Source organism: Primulina eburnea, chromosome 2 (assembly GCF_022965805.1).
Source record: "Primulina eburnea isolate SZY01 chromosome 2, ASM2296580v1, whole genome shotgun sequence".
Classification (NCBI taxonomy): Eukaryota; Viridiplantae; Streptophyta; class Magnoliopsida; order Lamiales; family Gesneriaceae; genus Primulina; species Primulina eburnea.
In genome coordinates, this window is record NC_133102.1 from 11,808,325 (window position 1) to 11,830,835 (window position 22,511).

At 35.7% G+C, this 22,511-nt stretch overlaps 1 protein-coding gene across 1 annotated transcript; it reads left to right on the forward strand.

Moving 5' to 3' along the window:
• The first annotated feature begins 2,470 nt into the window (after positions 1 to 2,470).
• LOC140822968 (26S proteasome regulatory subunit 8 homolog A-like) lies at positions 2,471 to 8,094 on the forward strand. Its single transcript, XM_073184014.1, has 9 exons — positions 2,471 to 2,795; positions 3,364 to 3,461; positions 4,229 to 4,453; positions 5,195 to 5,257; positions 5,367 to 5,530; positions 5,700 to 5,856; positions 6,000 to 6,098; positions 6,330 to 6,440; positions 7,724 to 8,094. Exons 1-9 carry the CDS (start codon positions 2,597 to 2,599, stop codon positions 7,862 to 7,864), a joined length of 1,257 nt encoding a protein of 418 aa, XP_073040115.1. The 5' UTR covers positions 2,471 to 2,596; the 3' UTR covers positions 7,865 to 8,094.
• The last annotated feature ends 14,417 nt before the right edge of the window (positions 8,095 to 22,511 follow it).

Consider the following 22,511-nt stretch of genomic DNA (forward strand, 5'->3'; position numbering starts at 1 on the left):
TATGACTCTATACCTGTAGCGGGGGATTCAAATACCCCTTGCACAAGTGTTAAGTCGGGATCATCACCAGATGAGTTGGCTGAAACAAAAATTGAGACTCCTGATCTTTATCTTAAGTCTTCAAGTCAACCCTTCACCTCGGAGATTGAAGAGGGAGAGATTAACTTTAGGCCTCGTATTGACAAAGTCAAATCTAAGGTTGGTACTAACGAAGCAACAATTTCTCCATTTCAGGTTTATCAGAAGAATTGGGAGAAATTGAAAACAAGAATTGGAATTAACCCAGCTACTAACAGGGTTGATGTTTCAGGAAAATATCCCAGGATATGGATGAAACCAAATTCATATCCAAAGGAGGTCAAGGCATGGTGTGAATTTGGGGCTCTTGCCTCATTTTATACTACATCACCAAGCTTTCCGGAAATTTCAGGACTACCAAAATGGATCCAGGAAGCTGTTCATGAAACTTGGGCGAATAATGATTATTTGTCCAGAGGAGATGTTTTGGAGCTATACTTTTTCAGTGCAGTACCAGAACCAGCAGAGAAAGGTTCTCACGAAGCCTTTCATTTCATTAAGTTAAGAAGGCCGGATACAAATGTTCAAAAATTTATCAGAAACACCCCTGGTTGCTTCAATTTCCGAAGATTATATGTCTACACGAAGAGCATGAGGTTTATGGGCCTGTCTCACTGAGATGGACAAAGTCAAGTTCCCGTTCAAATTTCATAATAATTCAGTGAACGGATCATTCCTGTAAAACACCATGACAGGAAAAACCACAAGTTTTGCAGAAGATTTATTCGAGAAAAAGAGAAATCTTTTGTGGAATAGCAAGCTGTCGGCTAGTAAAGAGACTCGCCGAAAATTCTGTAACATGGCACATATAGGAAGATGGTCAGAAAACATCTGCCTTGAATGCCAAAACCAGAAGGAACCTGAATTCAGGTAAAGGATTCAAACCGAGATCTGATCGGAAACACTTTACCGACACAAGCACAAGTGGGAATGGACCACACTCACGTTTTTCTCGAGGACAACGAAAGCCAAAGATTCCTCGACAAAGTTAAATGTAGACATGTGACTAACCCACTAACCAAAAGAAAACCCACCATGTGAGTGGAAGGACATGACCACCAATAATGGGCGGAAAATGACAAGGATCATTGAATACCTAATTTAAAAAGAGAATCTAATGAATAAAAGCAAGACAAACTGGTCCCGAAATTTTCATCTATAAATAATGACATATTGGAACCAGTGAAACACACCAAGAAAGAAACCTAAAGAAAATGTATTTTACAAATCTGAAGGTTTTAAAAAGAAAACTCAAGTGTGAAAGGAAGGAGCTAAATGCCCTCAGATAATTAGCTCAAACGTTCCAAGAAAAAGGGGAGTAAATTACAGCTGATCTTTTTCAAACGCATTCTTATTGGCAGTGCGATGAAATAAAAGAATGAGAAAAGTTGATGTCTAGATTAATAATCTAGAAAAAGACATTGCAGGAAAGGACCATTCAACCACTATATAGTCCCCAAGCAAGCTGTAAAGGCTTATGAAGATTTGAAGTCCGAGTTTCAAATTCGAAGGAAGCCTTCTATAAATAAGCAGGCAGAAGGAAGATGAAGGCATTGATCAACCTCTTCATTTTTCTTCAAACCTTTTGTAAAATTTTCTTTCAAAATTTATGTAGTGAGTTCAGCTAACAAGTTTCTCCTCCTCTACAGGAGGTTACTATGTAATAAATAAATGTTTGTGTTTGAATAAAAGAGATTTTTGCTCTAGCCCCTCTCATGTATTATTTTCAAAATTTTATCTTTTATTATACACTCTAAGGTAGGAAACGAATTAAGGTTGTGCCAAGTGCTGCTGAAGGAATCTACGTCGGTAACCATCGGTTGCGATCGTATGGTTGGGCTGTGAGGAGCAGTCTGTAAAATACGGTGGATATAACCCGGTGATACTCCGGTCAAAGAGGTAAAAGATTTAATTTATTTTACGGAAGCATGATGGACCATTATTTACAAATGAAGAATCAATTACTCAAAACAAAGATATAAGGGTAAATTTGGAAATTTAAAAGATATGAGAAGTTGAAACAAAGTTTTAGTGGGGTAGGGAGTAAAGAGAAAGTTGAGAATATGAATATGGATTTTTTGACAAGTTCTCTTTTAAAAACATAAAAAAAATATCTAATCTTGAAAAATCTTTGTGATTTTTTTTATAAATCCAAATAGTGGAGGACTTTTTAGAGAGGAAAATTTAATTTTTTCAATTTTAAAAAATAAATCTCGAACATGTGTTCGTTTCTAATGACATAAAAACTATAAATCATCGGGTTTTTTAAAAGAAATATTAAAGCCATTATTTGGAATAATTTCAATACTAGTTTAGTTAATTTGATAATATTTTTTAATCTTAAAAAAAAAAACAAAATTGATAATATTTTTAGTATCTTCACTTGAAAAAAGATAAAAGAAAAGAATTACTCAAAAGACCATAGGCGGCAACGGTGCTCCAGGTCCAAGAGAGGAATTCTGGTCGCGTGAAGAATCCACAGCTACTCTTCGATCGAAAAAGGTGAACGTCATATATAATGGCGACAGCGGCCGTAGAGACTCGAACGGGGGAGAAATCAAAGCAGCATCACCAGCAAGCTGGTACAGGGGCTGGCGGTGGTGAGGGGCTCCGGCAATACTATCAGCAACGTATACAGGATATGCAGCTTCTTGTTCGTCAAAAAGACCACGATCTCCAGCGTCTCGAAGCGCAGCGCAACGACCTTAATGCTCGAGGTCTAGTTTTTCTCTTCTTTGTGAATTTTTCGATGGTTTTTCTTTTTATTGTTATTTTTATCTCTTACCTAGGATTTTGATACCCCTTTCTTTACTTTATGGGATTAGGTGAAGTTACGTGGTCGTGATTTCGATATCATGATGTTTAAAGTTATAATAGTCGTATTGATTCGAGAGAAATGTCTAGGGTTTCTTTGGCTGTTCATTTTGTTTAGGCTTAGTCAATTTGCCTCAGTTTGGTTAGTGGTGTGTTTTGGGAAATTAGTTTGAGGACTGGGAATCTTTCGTCAGTTGACGGAGACATGGAAAGGATATTTTATGTGCGAGTGAGGGCTAGTGTCTGATAAAGTATTGAAGCAATCCTGTTGTACTTGCTAATTGTTAGCGTGGTGCCATCTTGTTCTTATTTATTTCTTGATTAATGGGAATCGAAGCTAGGGAATCAATTTAAGTTAGCATGACTAAGGTGACTCAAGGTTATAGGAGAAAACAATCATTTATGCACAGAGATATATCATAGATATTTATGGTGCTGAATATGTTCTTAATAAATGTCTTTGGTGTTTAGTGAGATCGCTGAAGGAAGAGTTGCAGCTCCTTCAAGAGCCTGGATCTTATGTTGGTGAAGTTGTCAAAGTCATGGGAAAATCAAAGGTTCTTGTGAAGGTTTGTAATATTTTCGTCTGTTAACAGCATTTTATAAATCAAGTGTGTGGGCTTTGCATTAGCTTTACCTTTTACTCTTTCTGTTCTTTTGTTTCCCGATTCCAATTTTATCCTATGTCCAAATGAAGTGAAATGGTTAGTATAAGTTTATTTTATTCATGATTTTTGTCTGGTGGCTTTTTGCTTTTGTTTTTCCTCTTGTTCACCTCGAAAATGATCATCATTCGATGTGAATTGGAGCTCTTATAAAAAAGTTTGAACAAGCTCATCTATTTACTTCCTCATGAATCTGAAGTGCAGTAGAAATGCCCAAGGTGATGTTCACGGAGGAGAGAGGAAAATTTTCTTTGTATGGAATCCCTCCAATCTCTCTCTCTCTCTCTCTCTCTCTCTCTCTCTCTCTGAGTGCTTTGAAATATAGAAATCAGTTCACAAAAATGTAGTTGTTAATTAATAAATATTCACTTCTTCAGGTTGGGAAAGTGGTCATTGAGTTCTGACAGTAATATAATATAAAAGAAACTAAAAGAAGAGAAACCATTATTTTATTCCTTTAGTTAGGGTAGAAAGAGGACCATATAGCTTTGTTTCAGTTATTGAATTTTTGTTCCATGCCAGATGTTGATAATTATTGTCTTAGATGGGGTTTATACAATGCCACAATGATATTAGAAATTTTTGAAGGACGTGATGCAAGGTGCGTTTGCTTTTTAAGTCTTTGCCAGATTTACGTTAATAATTGACGCTTTTGGTTTATTTTTTCTCAGGTTCATCCTGAGGGGAAGTATGTTGTTGACATTGACAAGAACATTGATATCACTAAGATTACACCATCAACAAGAGTTGCTTTGCGTAATGATAGCTATGTGCTCCACTTGATTCTTCCCAGTAAAGTTGATCCATTGGTGAACCTTATGAAAGTAGAGAAAGTTCCAGACTCCACGTATGACATGATTGGTGGTCTTGACCAGCAAATTAAAGAGATAAAGGAGGTGTTCTTCAAATTCTCTTTTGGCTGTTGATTTATATAGAAAGTATTTATTGTCTTCTTTATTTTTTATTATCAGTATCCTGTAAAATAATTTTCTTTCTAAACCCTTGATTGAGGAATTAAATTTTTATATATTTTATTTGAGTTTTTTTTAGTGTTACTCTCTTTTCTTAACAGGCACGCGAGTCCCATCTTTTATTGCTGTCACTTTGTTCCTATTGGCCTTTAACTATTTTCATTATTTTTCTTTTTTAATAAACGATTGCATTGGTCCATAGAAGACAATCAGGAAATCTTTTTAAAGTGAGATTTCATTGATATATACAAGTTAATAATATTCCGATAAGCTGATTTATGATCTTAGTTTTTATTCATTCTGGAGGAAGTACTTCATCTCTGATTGTTCATTTAATAGGAATGAAATTATTTTTGGATTGGGTGAGAGGTTGAAGAATAATGGTTGCTTTTAGTATATGCAAAACCATATTTGTGTTTTGAAGGAAGCAAGATTCTCATCGTTGCATTGTTTTTGTTAATTTTTTGAGTATGTATTAAAATTCAAACGGTAGATTCAGACCGAGTAGGCTTACTTACATTCCCAAGGTTGAAAACTAGGTCTTTTCAAGTGAGCTGGTACTCACAGGAATTTCTGCTGTTGAGTTTTGCTGCAACTATTGCTTAAAGTGATGTTGCATCTGATATTTAAGTTGTTTTCTTCCCCTGCCCTCTTTTATTTGTATAGGTGATTGAACTCCCTATCAAACATCCTGAATTGTTTGAGAGTCTTGGAATTGCGCAGCCTAAGGTACCATTAGCAATTGGTTTACAGTTCTTTCAACATTTGAAAGTATTTATTAATCTTTTTATCTCCTTTAATAGCATTTATAATATTTTTTTTCCTTCAATTGCTGAAGGGAGTCTTGCTATATGGACCTCCTGGCACTGGTAAAACGCTTCTGGCAAGGGCAGTGGCTCATCATACTGACTGCACTTTTATCCGAGTGTCAGGCTCAGAGTTAGTACAAAAGTACATTGGAGAAGGCTCTAGGATGGTGAGAGAACTTTTTGTGATGGCCAGGTTTGTTCAAATGGAAATCATAATTTATATATGGCTTTTTTGCTAACATTCTTCTTAATTTCCTTACGGAGTCAACAATGTTTAATTTTTTCATTGGAATAGTGGATAAATAGACAATATTTATAACTTTTTCCTCTACATATATTTAGTTATTTTACTTTGTTGGCAGAGAGCATGCTCCATCTATTATCTTTATGGATGAAATTGATAGCATAGGATCTTCTCGCATGGAATCTGGAAGCGGCAATGGGGATAGTGAAGTTCAGAGGACTATGCTGGAGCTACTCAACCAGCTTGATGGTTTTGAAGCATCTAATAAGATAAAAGTATGTCCAAGTCCAAGTGTTTTTCGGTTGGATACTTATTCTCCTTTCGTCGTTTTTCTTTTTTGGCATGCCATAAAATCAATTTGATGTAGCTACATTTAAAATCAGGGTTTTGCATTATTTTTTATGTACGACTGATTCAGGTACTGATGGCTACTAATAGAATCGACATTCTGGACCAAGCTCTACTCAGGCCTGGAAGAATCGATAGGAAAATTGAGTTCCCAAATCCGAATGCAGATGTATGTTTGAATTCAGCACTTCTCCCTAGAAATCTTATGTTCAGTCATCACTGTATTACATTATATATTTCGATTATGCTTTCTGCAATACTTTTCGTCCGTCCTTGAAACTCATACTGCAAGTTTCTTCTTTCAACTGCTAATTTTTTTTTTTATTGGTGCTCTTGAGTTTTGGTACGTTGTCGCTGATCCCATTTGACTTCCACATGGCTAACATAATTTCTTTTTCAGTCCCGGTTTGACATATTGAAGATACATTCGAGGAAAATGAACATGATGCGTGGAATTGATCTGAAGAAGATTGCTGAGAAAATGAACGGCGCATCTGGTGCAGAACTCAAGGTACGCCGACATTTTTTGTAAATTAATCTTGGTATATATTCAATGCCCTTGAAGTCATCAATAATATGTAGTTTTTTCCTCAATTATCCTCAACAATATAGTCTTTGGTCATACCTTTTTTGTTACACAATTGGGTCATATAGTTGCAAGTTCCAGGATTAGTATGTATTTTTCAACTAGAATATGACATGCATTTGCTATACCAAGTAAAAGAAGTCTGAAACATGTTTTTATAGAAGCCAAAACAATCATTATTTTGTGTACAACATACACCATGGTGCAATAAATATCTAAAATATTGGAGTACAACAGTTGTGCCTGCCCTATCATGCCTGCGTTTCTTTGATTAAAGCTCTTATAGTTCTTACCGATCTCTTGTATGCTTATTTTAAAGCGTATAATGAGAAGTTTCCCTTTACGTGGACATAAAGTCTTTTTTCTCGTATGTATGTTTCCCATAAAAGTTGTAAGGGTACGTTTGGTTATCTTTGTGCTATGTTGTATGGATACGGGTACGAGTATCGTACCGAATACGAACGTCAAATTTTGAAAATATTAGACACGATACGGCTATTATACAACAATCATTAAAATATATATAAATATTTATATATTTATATTTATATAAATTTAGTATTGAAAAGAAAAAATTATAGAGATAGATGTAATATTTCATTAATCATAATATTTTAAGTACAAAATATTAAATGCAAAATCCATCTGCAAGTAAAAAGAAATTAAACATCCATATCGGTTGAATTGAGAGCCTTGAGCATAAATGGAATGAAAGAGATGGACAAATGTATTTAGGGATTTAAAAGCCCAACCCAATTTATTTTAAATTATTTTCCTTTTAGTCTCTAGAAATTTTAATTTTTTTAATTAACCCCTAAAACTTTTAAATATTCGTAATTTTGCCCAAGCGTATCCGAAAAACGTATCCACGGCGTGTCCTCGCCGTATCCATGGCGTGTCCTCGCCGTGTCCAAAACGTATCCGGCTGGTCAACCCTAAACAAAGTCCACGATACGGGTTTTGAGGTATCTGCGTGTCGTATCCGTATCCGATACTTCAAAAAAAAAAATTTAAGGTATCCGTGCTACGTAATCTTTGTGGTATTAGCAGACATGTTTCCTGAAAATGTATATTTGGGAAATGAATTGGGGAATGTAAGGTATGTTGCTTATGTTGTAGGAGTGATATTTGAAAATTCTACTTTTAGGATATTATTTGTAACCCTAGAAGATGAACTAGCATTGCCTGAGAATCTGTTACATTGGCAGGCTGTCTGCACGGAGGCTGGAATGTTTGCTCTGAGAGAGAGGAGGGTTCATGTTACTCAAGAAGACTTTGAAATGGCTGTTGCCAAGGTCATGAAGAAGGAAACTGACAAAAACATGTCCTTGAGGAAACTTTGGAAGTAGTGAAGTCGTCTTATTTTTCTACTGAACACAAGTACATGATCGAAAGATCGAACCCTTGCACGGTAAACAATGTCGAACTTGTACTCAATGCATGTTCCAGCATTGTTTCTTTCTCTGTGAACATTCTCTATGGATCTCTCTTGTTCTCGGGTGTTTTTAGGCGTCGAAATTGACACTTAATATAAGAAAGTGCTCATTTGATATACCAGGCAGACGCTATTATTATTTTATTATTACCAGGCAGACGCTATTATTATTTTATTATTTTAAGCAAATTTTCTAATTTGCCCTACAAAATAATGAGGTGGGCTGGACTCTGGAGGAGTCAAGTTCGACTAGAGCTTGATCTGAATCTAGTATCTGAGGTATTTTACATTAAAAATTAAATATAACTAGTTACTCTGCACACGCGTTGCATGTGTGTACAATCTTTTTTATCATTATCGATGGACTAAAGTGAAAATGGACAAATTATGGAGGGACTAAATTGATATTTGAATGATTGAAATAAAAATAAAAGTGTGTGTTGAAATAAAAAAAAGCAAAAAAGAGAGAGTGTAATATTACTATAACTGTAAGGGTAAAACTGAGAAAAAAAGATGGTGTCTTCCTTGACAGTTTTTATAAGGTGCTGAGCTTTAATAAATAGTATAGATACTAGTAAAAATTGAATTTACATATCAGCTAGAAGTGTATGTTTACGTCTGTTCGATGGAGAGGATCTGCCATTTGCTTATTCTAACTGTAGGAAATTATGGCAAATGGATTCATTATGTGTTTTATTTTTAAAAATAGTCCTCTATTCGTTGAAATAGGACAATTTTTTAAAATTAGCATACACAGTTCCCTTTCTTCAAAGACTGGTGATGACTATGTCATTCGTTTGCAATGAAGTACGATTACTCTCGGGGACATTTACGAAAATCTTAAATTTAGGTTAAAAGAGCTAATTTATTAATTTTTAATAAAATTTTCACTGCACAATATATTAGTTTTTCTATAATTAACATATCTTTATTTTTTGTTATTTTCTCTCTCCATATTCTTTTATGCCAATTTTTTATTAGATCGTCTCATATGTCATTTCGAGAGACGAATCTCTAATCTGATCCGACGTATGAAAAAATATTATATTTGTGAAAATATTATTTTTTATTACAGATATGAACCGGTTGACCGTCACAAAAATATATATCCGTTATATCGTTTTACAGAAGACCTACTAATTTTTTATTATTGTTATCTTCGTAATGATTTTATGGAGAGTTGAGCTAGCATGAGAAATAATATCTTAATGTAATGATTTTATGGAGAGTTGAGCTAGCATGAGAAATAATATCTTAATGTTTAGGAAAATGATTCATTTCCTAAATTTATTGTTCTAACTGATACTATCCATTTTAAAATTTATTACGCTCGGATATATGAACCATCAAAATCACTTTTTGACTTGCCAAAAGTTAATTTTTTAATTTTCAAAATCCAAAATTCCACCAACGAAATAGAGACACGCAGACTAACATGTCTATTCGGATCGTATATAAGTTCAATTTTTATTTCTTGTTTATTCTTTTCAGATTACTTTGCAAACCATTAGCATTCTTTCTGTATTCTTGCCCTCTTCGCATTCTCTTTGCTCTCTAACTGTTTGTGTTCTTCAAAAAAAATATCTCAAGATGACTAGCTATTCTGCAAACACTCTTGCCATCAAATTCACATCTGTTTTGGCCATGAAGGACGAGGCCATGGTGACAATGTTCAAGATGTTGGAGGCCTGAGGTCTCAGGAAGTTCCTAGGATGCGGTTTCCAATTTTCAGATACATTATTCAATGAATTCTTTGAGCATGATAAGATGGAGCATGGATAGGTGGTGTGCACTATTCAATGGGTGAATGCCATTATCACACACAACTTGTTTGTTGATATTTTCGATCTACGAACGATTGGATCAAGTTCATTCTACTGTCTTTCTAGAAAGCAAATATGCTCATTGGAGAGTTGAGTTCTCTGTTTGGCTTCCTACTCATGCCTCCGACCTGACAAAAGAATGACTTGAAGGTGGCATATAGACTACTCGCAAACATTGTGAGCAAGACGATGTTGGCTAAGGCATGTTTTTTTGACAAGATAACCACCATAAAGTTTTTATCCACGGCAACCATCGCATCTTTATGTCAACTGGTTCGACATCTTGTGCAAGATTTTCACTGCAATGGTGAAGAAATAAGCTCAATCTCTGGGCTTCACTGTTATTCTAAGTGATCTCCTAGAGCATAAGAAGATCAAAATTGTAGATGCTGCCAAATTCCTCAATTCAAGGTGCTCGATTGGAACAATGTGGAATCGTATGTCAAGAAGAATGTTCCAAGCGGAGAGGAACCTCCGGCTATCAAAATAGAAAAGAGAGAAGAACAAGAGAAGAAGCCAGTCAAGCCGACTAGGGCACTGGCCAAAGATGCTAAAAGAAAATTAGTTCTCTCCACCGACTCTGAATCGGACGTGAACAGGGAGAAAATCCCTTTGATTAATGTTTTAAGCAAATCAAAAAAGCTGCTCAAATCCCAACCGGTTGCTAAAAAAAGGACAAGGCTGAAAAGCCAAAAATCAAGAAGGTCAAGTTGATAAAACGTGTCAATGAGCCGTTACCAATTCCAGTTATTCCCATATTTGTTTTTCCAAAGGCTTAACCATTGCAAAGCGTGAAATCACTTCAATGAAATTCGGTCAACCAATAATTGATCCCAAAGACAAGGGAAAGGGTAAACTGGTGGAAGAATGCAAGATCTCAAACATTCAGGCTGTCATCAACCTCATACTGGAGAAAGTCAATCAAAGTTCAGAGAGGAGATGGGCGAGTTTGACAAAAGAGTGGATTATAGGACGATTTTCCACTTTGAGCTTATCTGCAAAGAAACAGAGGTGAAGGCTGTGGTTTCTCTTGAACAAAAGATGTTGAGATGGACAGAAACTGAGGTGATATCTGAAACTCTCTAACCGCGAGACTTCATCGAGCTAGAATTGAAAGAAAGTATCCCCCCATACTTAATCCAACTAAAGAGTGCCAACTTAGTGGCTCACAGTCCGACTGCCAAGGACGATGCAACAATAATCATTCAATCGGAAATGTATGATCTATCCTTGTCTATGCAAGTAAAAGTGAAGAGGAAGGAGCACGAACTTTCTCCTGTTGAACAAGAAAATAGTTATCTTGTATTTGACTTGGGTGAGAGTCAGCTCACTAGCTCAATATAAAATCAAAAAATATTAACACAACAAACAACTAATGTGAAGCAAGATGCCCAGAAATTTGTAATGATAGAAGCACCTCTTTCCGAGCAACAAGATCAAGAGATGGAGATACCCACAAAAGAAGCATCTTCAGTGGATGAACTCTCCCGAGATTCAGCCGCTCTTGAATCTGATTTTAATGCTGGTGGCCAAGTGGGCTAGTCTTAATGATCCGAACACGTTATGGCTCAAGCTCCTCCTCTTTCCCCACTAAGGCAGACTCATTCTGAAGATCTCCGAAAGGTTCCCCTAATCTATGAGGTATTGTCTTTGTCCCAGTTTGAATTCAATCAGCCATCGCTACACCCCTCTTCTCCAATAATTCCAGATCAAACCATTGCGAATGAAGGTGTGTATGTTGAAGAATATTTCAATATAGAATCGGTTCCAACCACTCCTTCCAGTGAGAACATGCTAGATGATCATATTATTTCACTTGAAAATCTGACCAACAAGGAAATGGTTATCCACAAGGCTTTCAAATATTGGACTGCTTAGGTATAACCATGACTCGAATATGTGGAAATTTTGGTTGAACTGCAACCAGCATGAGAACCATCCACTGACACTAAACTTGCAAATCCAGCCGCTGAAGATCAGACCTATCCACTCTCCCCCCGAAACTCATCTTCAGTGGATGAACTCTCTCGAGATTCAACCGCTCTTGCATCTGATTTTAATGCTTGTGGCCAAGTGGGCTAGTCTTAATGATCCGAACACGTTATGGCTCAAGCTCCTCCTCTTTCTTCACCAAGGCAGACTCATTCCGAGGATCTCCCAGAGGTTCCCCTAATCTATGTGGTATTGTCTTTGTCCCAGTTTGAAATTAATCTGTCATCGCTATACCAATCTTCTCTAATAATTCCATATCAAACCACTGCGAATGAAGATGTGTATGTCGAAGAATATTTTCAATATAGAATCAGTTCCAACCACTCCTGCCAGTGAGAACATGCTAGATGATCATATTATTTCACCTGAAAATCTGACCAACAAGGAAATGATTATCCACAAGGCTTTCAAATATTAGACTGCTTAGGTCTAACCATGACTAAAATATGTGGAAATTTTTGTTGAACTGCGACCAGCATGAGCACCATCCACTGAAACTAATCTTGAAAATCCAACGGCTGAAGATCCGACCTATCCTCTCTCCCCCAAAACTCATATTGAAGACGTTTCCTCAAACAACCAATCAGGTATGTGTGAATGATGACAACTCAAACAACCAAGGTTTGGAGAGTGATTCAAATCATGTAGAAACTTCACTTGAATCTGATCTTCCACAAGTATTTGACATGGAGGAAGAAGATTTCTCCGAGTAATTCCTATGTGAAGATGATCCAAAAATGAATTTGGAGGGTGTAGAGAACATAAGGCGAATGATTTGAACTCATATATGGTCTTAACATATATTCCACCTGGTGATCCTTTATTTTCATCAACGCAAACTCCATAATATTACGTCCTCTATGAGGTTCATCCTGGATTAGATTGTTTTTCTCCTAATAATCAATTATGGATGGAAGCCGCTGTTTGATGGTTGCTTCTCCATAGTCAAGCTATAGACAATGAATTTAGCGATTCCTGGGAGGCAACATGATGCTTTATTTTTATTTTTTAATTATTTTTTATTCTAGTATTTTATTTTGTTTTCTTTTATTTTATAGGTGTTGAATTCTCAGCACTGACTTGATTTGCACCCTGTTGTCAAGATATAGGATTATCACTTGAGATTTTCTAGCTGCATTTCCTAAATGGTTATTCAAAGTTATGACAGTGTCAGGGAAATGTTTTTGATATTTATTATTTTCTTGTTTTTATTTTATCATAGCATGACTGAGAACATTATCGATCTTTAAAGTGTGGGGGGATTAGTTGTTTTGTTTCACGTCACAACACTTAGCATGTGCTTTAATGTTTAATCCTCGAACATGGAATTTTTTTTTATAGTTTTTCTTTGAGAAATTATGTAACACCCCAGATTCGACGACTGTCCTCACTGTATCAAGACGGGTCTTTCCAGCGTGCTTATGTCCTCACTCACACGCACCCTGAGATATTTCCCAGGAGGTCACCCATCCCAAAATTGCCCAAAGTCAGGCACGCTTAACTTTAGAGTTCTTATGTGATGAGCTACCGAAAAGAAGATGCACCTTCGTGATATGAGTAGTACAAATCAAATCTTTTAAGCCCTCTTCAACTGTACAGTCCATTACATTGAACAGTCTTGGAATCCCTCTCATTCCCGTGTGGGTCGGTTCATTCATGTTCCCTCCACCTCTAGAAGCCTGCCAGGAGCCGCTCATTGTCCGTACAACTGATGGCACCGGCGATCACCCCCCGCCCTCTTCGGCCCCGGGCCTCACATGCCCTCCAGCTTCCGCTTGGTTCGTCCCCGAACCACACCGTACTAAGAGAGGTCGGCTGTGATACCAGCTGTAACGGCCCGGAAATTCATGTTTGAAAATTTGCGGAAAAATTTGAAAATTTTCTCTTTAAATAAATAAAAGGCCTCATTCATAATTAAATTGATAAATAAAGTTAAAGGTTCAAAATGGCAGCGGAAGTATTTAATGTTTGCAAAATAACCGTAAAAAAATAATCCAACGACAGATAAAAATATTTGATCATAAAATAATAAATGCTGAAAAAAGATGAGGTCCTCGGGTTCCACTACTGCCGACCCAAGCTAACTCACTGGTCCCTGCCCTCGGTCCCGACATCATCAGTACCTAAAACAATCAAGTCTAGTGAGTCTAAAGACTCAGCATGCATATATCGTAAATAACGAGTAAATAGTATAGTAAAATTTGCATGGGATAAAAATATCATGTCATGAGGCATAAAGTGAAAATAAGTTGTCATGAGTAATTATAATACATGCATAACTGAACTGAAAATCATAGTGAAAATGTTTGCTCCTTGGAGCCCTGTACTGAAAAGCATGTAATAATTTTTTGTTGAGATTATGGTCTACGCAAGTGGCCCCTGCATTGAACTGAAATGATCGGTAACTGGCGACCGGATGAAGTAATAATCCCATGACCGGTAACTGACGACCGGGTTTAGTACTGATCCCATGACCGGTAACTGACGACCCTGTAAAATAATGCTCCCATGATAGTGAAATGGTCACAAGCAATATCGCATAAATCTCAAAATGAATATTTTGCACGTAATATAATTAACCAACATAATTAAATATGAACAATTTCGATCTTCTTGCATTAAAATCATGTACTTGCGATATTTAAAAATATCTATATGACTTGATTGAAGAGTAAAAGAAGATATAAACATGCCTTGGTTTGTTTTGACAGAAAACAAACGAAATAACGACGCGACGCGACGGAGACGGAGTGCTCTTCACTTTCTCACTTTTTCTCTCTTAATTCCTTTAAACCAAGCATGCACCATAATTATTATAATATCGTAAAAATCGTAAACGTGATGCATGAACATTTAAAAATATCATGATTTGTGCTCAGGGCGCTACCATGACCAAATTCTCACCCCGGGTGCAAAATGACCATTTTGCCCCTGGAAACCCAAAAATTACCATTTTACCTCTGGACCTCTAAAATTGACCCGCTTTGGTCATTTTGCCCCTGGAAACCCAAAAATTACCATTTTACCTCTGAACCTCTAAAATTGACCCGAAGCTTACCAAACTTCTTAAAATGTCCCATAACATTTTTAAACGTATTCTTAGACGTAACTCGAGCCCGTATCATAACTTATCTAATTCGTTTTAAAAATTGGACCGGGGTCCCTGTTTTAACCCGAACCGAAACAAAAATTATCTAAAACTTTCCCAACTTCTTTACCATAATTTACAACCACTTAATAGGTCCTAAATTATTCTCCAAGATACAAAATACGCAATTATCGCATATTCTGAAGATGGACGATAATCAGCAGTCTTTACAAAAAATGAAGGATTACAATCTGCTGTTACCGCTCTTTCATTTGCAGTTAAAGATATTCTTTCAGGTCTGACTGCCACTCAGACTCTAAACAAACGGGTAGACAGTGTGAGTACTTGTTTCAGAAAAAATCGAACTGCTACAAGTCACTATGTCTACTGCTACGATAACATTTCATCCTCTGTCAAGCTCCTTTCTACTGACGTTCGGAAGCTATCTCTCAAGAGGAGCTGTTTGACAAAAGGGGAAGAGGATCAAGGAGATCTTAGAACAGCAGAAGAAACAATAAGAGCAGTATCTATTGTATTTATTTGAAGAAATGTGAATTAAGTTGATTCAGTTAATCGACATCTTATTTTATCTACTTTGAATTCAATCAAGTATCTTTCACTATAGTTTTGTCAAACACCATAAAGGGGGAAATTGTTGGAAACGAAATTCCGGCGTTTGACAAAAGATTTACCAACTGAATCCAGCAACTGAATTTGACTAACTGATCGACGTAACTGAACACGTCATCAATCAACTGATCGCTACAACGGAAGTCTATTCAATCGTCAACTGATATTTACCAGCTGATCTTTCAGCTGTACACGTCATCAGTTGAAAGCGACAACCGACAAATAGTACAGCTATCTGCAACTGGTAGTGGCTCGCCGCATTTCAGAATGAACAGTGTACGATTGTCAGAATATAACGACGTGGCAATCAACGGTTAGAATATTCAAATATCTTTAATATTACCGTTGAGAGGGAAGCCTATAAATAGTCGAAGACAGCAGCTGAAGAATATCCGACTCTCAGTTATCTTATCTTACTTGATGTTACGCTGCAAGAATATCCACTTACATTCAGAAATCAAAGCTCACGCTTATCAGTTATATCAGTAGTATTCTAGACTACGCTCTTGAGCTTATATAGCACTTTGTAATCGATTGATAGATTTTCTAAGTTGTACTAAGATCAGTTACGATCTGTAAAAGTGTTGTATACTAAGAGTTTCGGATTGGCAAAGTGATAAGTCCAAACTGAAGTGGGTCAGTACAACCTTTTTGTATTTGATGAAATTTCCAAAAAATGCACAACACTCTCGGCCAACACCTAAACCATACTACTTGTAACACATGGCCCCCAATTTCACTCCCTTTCGGTCCCCTCTAATCTCAGCATGTCCACCCCTTTAAATCTCTTCTTATGTCCGTAAGGGAACTGCTAAGCCAATCCAAGGAGAAATGATGCTGTACGAGATTGTATGTGACTCCCGATCGCTAACACAATTTCTTCCCATCAATCTACATCTCCAAGATCCGAACTCCTCCCTCATCCAGATGCCTATGATCCACTCCTAACATCATACCAGTCATGACAAAGGCTGAGACAAGGCTGGGTTTTCCCATGCACAGCAGCAGCCCTTGCCCGACAGACTCGAACCACCCAAGTCCCAAACTCTCGGTTCTTCACTCATAAACGTCCAGCACATTTTCTAAACCTCATGACAACAACTTGGCACCACCAACAGCTTCTAGATAATAAAGAATCACAGCCCCTTGCAACAAATTTTGAAAAACGTGAGTATCATGCATGCTAATAGCCAAGTTTCATGAAAGCTTAACCGAAAACGTAGTTACGGAATAGATCGAGTGATGAACATGCATAAAATTGAATTTTCAATGTATATAGGACGTGAATGATGAGAAATAAGAGATATAAGCGTGCCTTATGATGAATGATCTGGGATAAAAAATCGATGAATCACGGCCGAAGTGGTGAGCTTCTTGCTTGAGGGAGAAACGGTGACACCGAAGTTTTAGTGGCAGCAATTCACGAGGAGATTTCTGGTAGGAAGAGGGTGTCGGCTGTGGTGGGATTTAGGTTTAGGTTAATCAGCACCATAGGTAGTAATTAAATAGATAAATAATAGATAATGATGGGCTTTAAAATAACAATTAAAAGTTTACAAGCTAATTAAGCCCAATAAGCTTAAAAGCAGATCCATTAAATCCAAACACACTCCCGAAAAATATTCTGTGTTGAAAAATTTTTGAAAATATTAGCCGAACCATTAAAAAGTCCCCCGATTGGATAAAATTTGCGTACAGTTAAAAATTAAAAACATGCGGGTAAAATTACCCAAAAATTTCTATTTTTGAAAAAAATGCACTTTAAATCGCTTCGATGTAATTTATAAAAATAAATCGTATAATAAAATAATTTTCCTGAAAATTCTCCGGTCTCCGATCATCGTTCGAATGTGAAATGAACATAGAAATCCTGATGCATGAACTTTTAAAATTTCATGAATTAAATCCTATCATGCATGAATTATGCATAAAATGCATAAAAATAATTAAACATAAATTAATGAAAAGAACATGTATTTTAAGCTTTAAAACAATTTAATAAAATACCGACAAAATTTAATAACTTGCATGCACGCCAACTTTTTAAAATATATTTACTAATATTCTAAATTACCACTTCTTAAATAAGTCTTTATTAACTTATCTCAATACTCTATCTCCAGTCCGGCCTCACTTATTTAACTGAAAAGATGACAATTAAACTACTGCGTAAAATAAATAAATTTAAAGAAAAGAATTTAAATACTCATACAATAAAAATCATTTTAATTTTAAATACTAGAATTATGCATGGCTTATACGCAATCCAATTTACAGGTTCTACAAATTACACTTGTGATTACATGACACACTAATTGAATTTTTGGATTTTGGATGATTCAAGAGATTGAATCACGCCTAAAATTGATTGAGATAAACTGTAGTTGTAGCTAAAGGATTTGAGCATGAAGTAGTTTTGTATCATATTTTAAGACATCATATATGCACTTTAAGTTATGATTATATGAATTAACTGTGAATTGGCAAGATGTGAGCTCATGAAAAAAAACAATTTAGAACTTTTCTGATTATCATCGAGACGAAATAAGGAGGAAAATGACTCAGGGAGGATTTAGACGATCCTTGGACCGTTTGAGCCGACCCAATGCATCATTCATATCCCTAGTATCCCCTGTTGAGCCTAATGAATTGAATGGAGTGTGTCAAAGGCATACAATTGGCCACCATTCATATTTATTCAAAATCTCACATCAACTACCCAATTTAGAACATACATTATTCATTTACCTTAATTTTGAGAGAAATAAAACCCTTTAGCACTTTAAAATTTTCAATAACTCTCATGTACTGACAATATAGATAAGAAAAATTAAAGGAGTTTGTAAAAAAAACATGAAGAAAGGGTAGTGGATTGGTGAAAAAAAATATGATGTTAAAATAAAGAAGGATGAATGAATTTTGTATGATGTGGTGATTGAAATAAATATAAGAGAATGTGTTGAGGGTTTTAAAAAAATGAAGAAGAAAAAAATACTGGAGGAAGATTAAAAAAAGGTTGGAAGCAGTCAAAGCTGGAGTATTGTGAAAACAAAACAAGCTGAATGAAAGAAAAAAAGATGGGGGAAGATGAATGAAAGTAGAAGGAAGATGAAAAAGTAAGATGTAGGATGATGAAATTCAATAAGGTGAGGAAGATAAGAGATGAATGAGTATCCTGTATGATTAAATTGTTTATTTTTTCTCATTTTAAATCTCCCTACCTTTATTGTTGCAGTGAGTCGTGACCTACCATTATAAGTTTGAAAAGACCTATTAACCGGGTCATATCCCTCCAACATTTAGTGAAGAAAATTATGAAAGATAAGCTTACGGAGAGTTTTGTAAAAAAAAAAATTCAGAAAATATGAGTACTCATTGAACTAAAACACCTTGAGGAATATGTGTTTTGAATTTCACATTACACACTTCTCATTATTTTGATATTTTCTAGTGAATACTTGAATTTTGAAGTTGCAACGAAAGTGAATTTTATGATTTTTGAAATGTGTTTTTTTGATTGAGTGTGACAGAATTTAATGGGTAAAAAGTGTTGATTGTGTCATTTTTTTAGAGATCATTTAATATTCATATCCTATAATTTATTCTATGATTTTTTCGAGGACGAACAAAGGCTATGTGTGTGGGCTTCGGGGGATAGATTTCTTGATTGATAAGTCCAAATCTTGTCGAATTTAGGCATTTCATTTTCGTGCTTATCTTGATTTTTCATTCCTTATTTTGTGCTTATTTGATTTAATTTGATACTATTTGTAGGCTTGTTAGGATCAGAAAAGAGTTTAAAGGGGGAAAGGATGAATAAACCCTTTCAAAATATTTGATATTAAAATTTGTTTTCAATCGTTTTTAGGTGGTTGAAAGTTTTTGTCGAACGGTTAGAAATATGAACAACTTGAAAAGTGCTGAAAACGGTTCAAAATTTCTAATGATAGCTTCAACCGGTTAGCTGGCTTGTTAACAAAAAATGGTTTGAAATTTACATCCTCGCGGAAAGTAAAGAAATATGATTTTTATGGATGTTCGGAAATAAAACTCTTACGTCACCCCTGCTTCATTTTCAGGAAGGATTCCACTAAAAGACTTTGGTTTTACAAACTTATTGCAGCAACCCGCTCCAATCAGGACTTATCACATTGCCTGTTTTGGAACTCTTAGCGATTACTTTACACTTCTGGATATTTAAGAACCTTTGGTTTACCTGACAACACAATCAATCAAATAACCAAATGTACTAATATAAATAAAACAATATGTTTTAAGTTTCATGAAGATGATCCTTGATGATCAGATATCTTTCTGTTGAATGCGTGCTTGATGAGCGATGAAGTGTATGAACTTTAGGTGCACTCAAAATCTTGAAGTGTGCAAGCTTAATGATGTTTCAATTGCGCGGTTGAAGAGCTTTTAATATCTTAATTGATCTCCCTCTCTGTTGTATACTTCAAGTATTCTTTTATAAGCTATCATTCAAATAGTCGAGAAATATGTGTAACACAAACCTGTAGCTTTGAAATGATATGTCACTATCAGCTGCATAACATTAAATATTTTTCAGTACACATTTAATGTTCTCTTTGATTGTGCAGCTTTGAATCTTGTTCCTTTAAAGAGTTGCTGCTGAGCATGCTTTTGTAGTAACTGTTAGCTCCATCAGAATCTGTAAGATATTTAAGCAATATTTCCATTTTGGGATAGCGACATAAATGAAGATATTTATTGGAACTAGTGCAGGACATGGTTGACTTGTAGCAATGCGAATGAAACGTCTACAGTCGTTTTCTTAAAAAGAACTATAAATTTTTTTAACCTCCCATAAATCGGCCGATACACACATATATATATATATATTTATAAAATATTTTGAACCATTTAAAAATGAAACAACCAATTTTATTTTAAAACCAAAAGAAATAGTTCAAAACATAAAAACGTCAATCGTTTGCATATCCTAACTTAGCAAAATTGCTAAAACTATCAACCTCTCAAAATTCACTCAAAATCATAATAAAAGTGTTGGAACTTTTCAAGTTCGCAATCTTGATTTTGATGTTAACAAAACTTGTTATTGTGTTTCTAACATATTTACTCAAGTGTGAAGTTGCAAACACAAGAAGCAAGCTGAAACTGAATTTTGCACAAACTGAATTTCTGGCGAGTTTCGGTGTTTTGAAGATATCTCTCAACTGGATGATCCAAATGACAATCCGCGAATTGGACTGATTAGAAAACTCAATTTGGAACAAATCGTACTTCACGTCAGTTGGGCAAAATCGGATGTTATCAAGGGCTAACTGATCGCTGAAGTGACGAACTGATTGCACGAAAACAGCAATCAGTTGGCTTTGAGCAGCTGTGGTATTTTGGTCATATCTCTCAGCTCGGTTATCGAAACGAAGCGATTCAGTATGCGTTGGAAAGATAAGACAAAGATCTACAAATCATTCGTATAAGTGAAAGTCTGAATCGAAGCTTACGATGCTGATAAATGACGATGAAGCTACTGGTTCTGCACCAACTGAAATCAGCCTATTTCAGCAAACCAGTTGAAACTGAACTGAACCAGACTTGCTGAACTGAACCAGCTGCTGACCTGCTGAACTGAACCAGCTGCTGACCTGCTGACTAGTTGAACTGAACGATCAGTTGAGTTGACCAGAGTTGACCAGTTGACCAGTCGGGAAAATTGCTGAATTTGACCGTTGCAATTCCCGAAACAGTACAGAAACTTTCCAAACGGTCATATTCTTGTGTCTAACGTATATATCAATGTTGGGGCTTATAAATACAACATATTGAAGATCAAACAACAGCTTTGGAAGGGGATTCAAAGCATGTGCAGTTAGCATGAAGAAATCAGCTAGTTGAGAGCACAAGCCCTTGTGTGAGGATACATTTGAGATGCACACTGTAAATGATTAATTCCTCACACACACAATCACTCACACATATATGAGAGAGTTGAGCTTACAAGTTTAGTTGAGTGAGTCTTGCACAAAGACAATAAACTTGTGTATGTAGTCTTTGCATATGAAACATTAAACAATATGCTGATTGTGAGGTGCTGCCTACAATCTTGAGTGCTAGGAGTTCTAGTTGGGTGCTGCCCTTCCAGAATGGGTTTGTACAAGTAGTTGTATAAATCAAAGTCTTCTAGTGGATCCTTCCCAAGGGGAAGAAGGGGTGACGTAGGAGTGTTTGAAATCTCCGAACATCCATAAACAAATTCGTGTCTATTTGTTTATTGCATTTACTTATCATTTCCATAGTTTTAAAGAAGCATTGTTGAAGCATTTTATGTGTTCTTCAAATACCAAAATATTGTATACCAAGTGTTTGATAAAATGCTTCAACCGAAAATACTTTTACTCATTCAACTTGCATATATTTTAAATGCTTTACAAAATATTTATTCGGTTTCTACGAAGGGTTATTTCGAGTGTTTTCCGCTTGGTTTTTAACCAAACTCGATTTAATTCATCGGTGTTCAATATTTCAAGAACCGAGCTATTTTAGCTTAACGATTATCCTTCTAAACACTCCTTAGTCATTAACCGATCCTATCAAAAAGTCATAAGCGTATCTTTAACATAATCCTAAAAACCATAAATCATAAACATAAGATTAGTGCAGAAAACTAGCGCTGGTCCTCGGGTTATGTGTACCTTCAGTCCAGTCAGATCAACTATCAAGATCTCTATTATCATTATTATCATAATCACCTGCATCAATCACACCTAGTGAATCTAAAGACTCAACAAACCATAATCTTGATAGCAATTAATACATATACAGATCACATGTAACAGTGAAAATACTTTTACGTTTTCATTTTTCATAACATTTTCATATTATCGTAAACTTATTCATATTCATCATAAACATATTCGTATTCATCATATTCATATACGTATTCATTTTCTTTGAATTCAGATCTTTAATTGTGATTTCGTATTCGTATTCGTATTGCGGAGATGGATCCATCTACATGTAACCACAGTGCTTGGCGACGG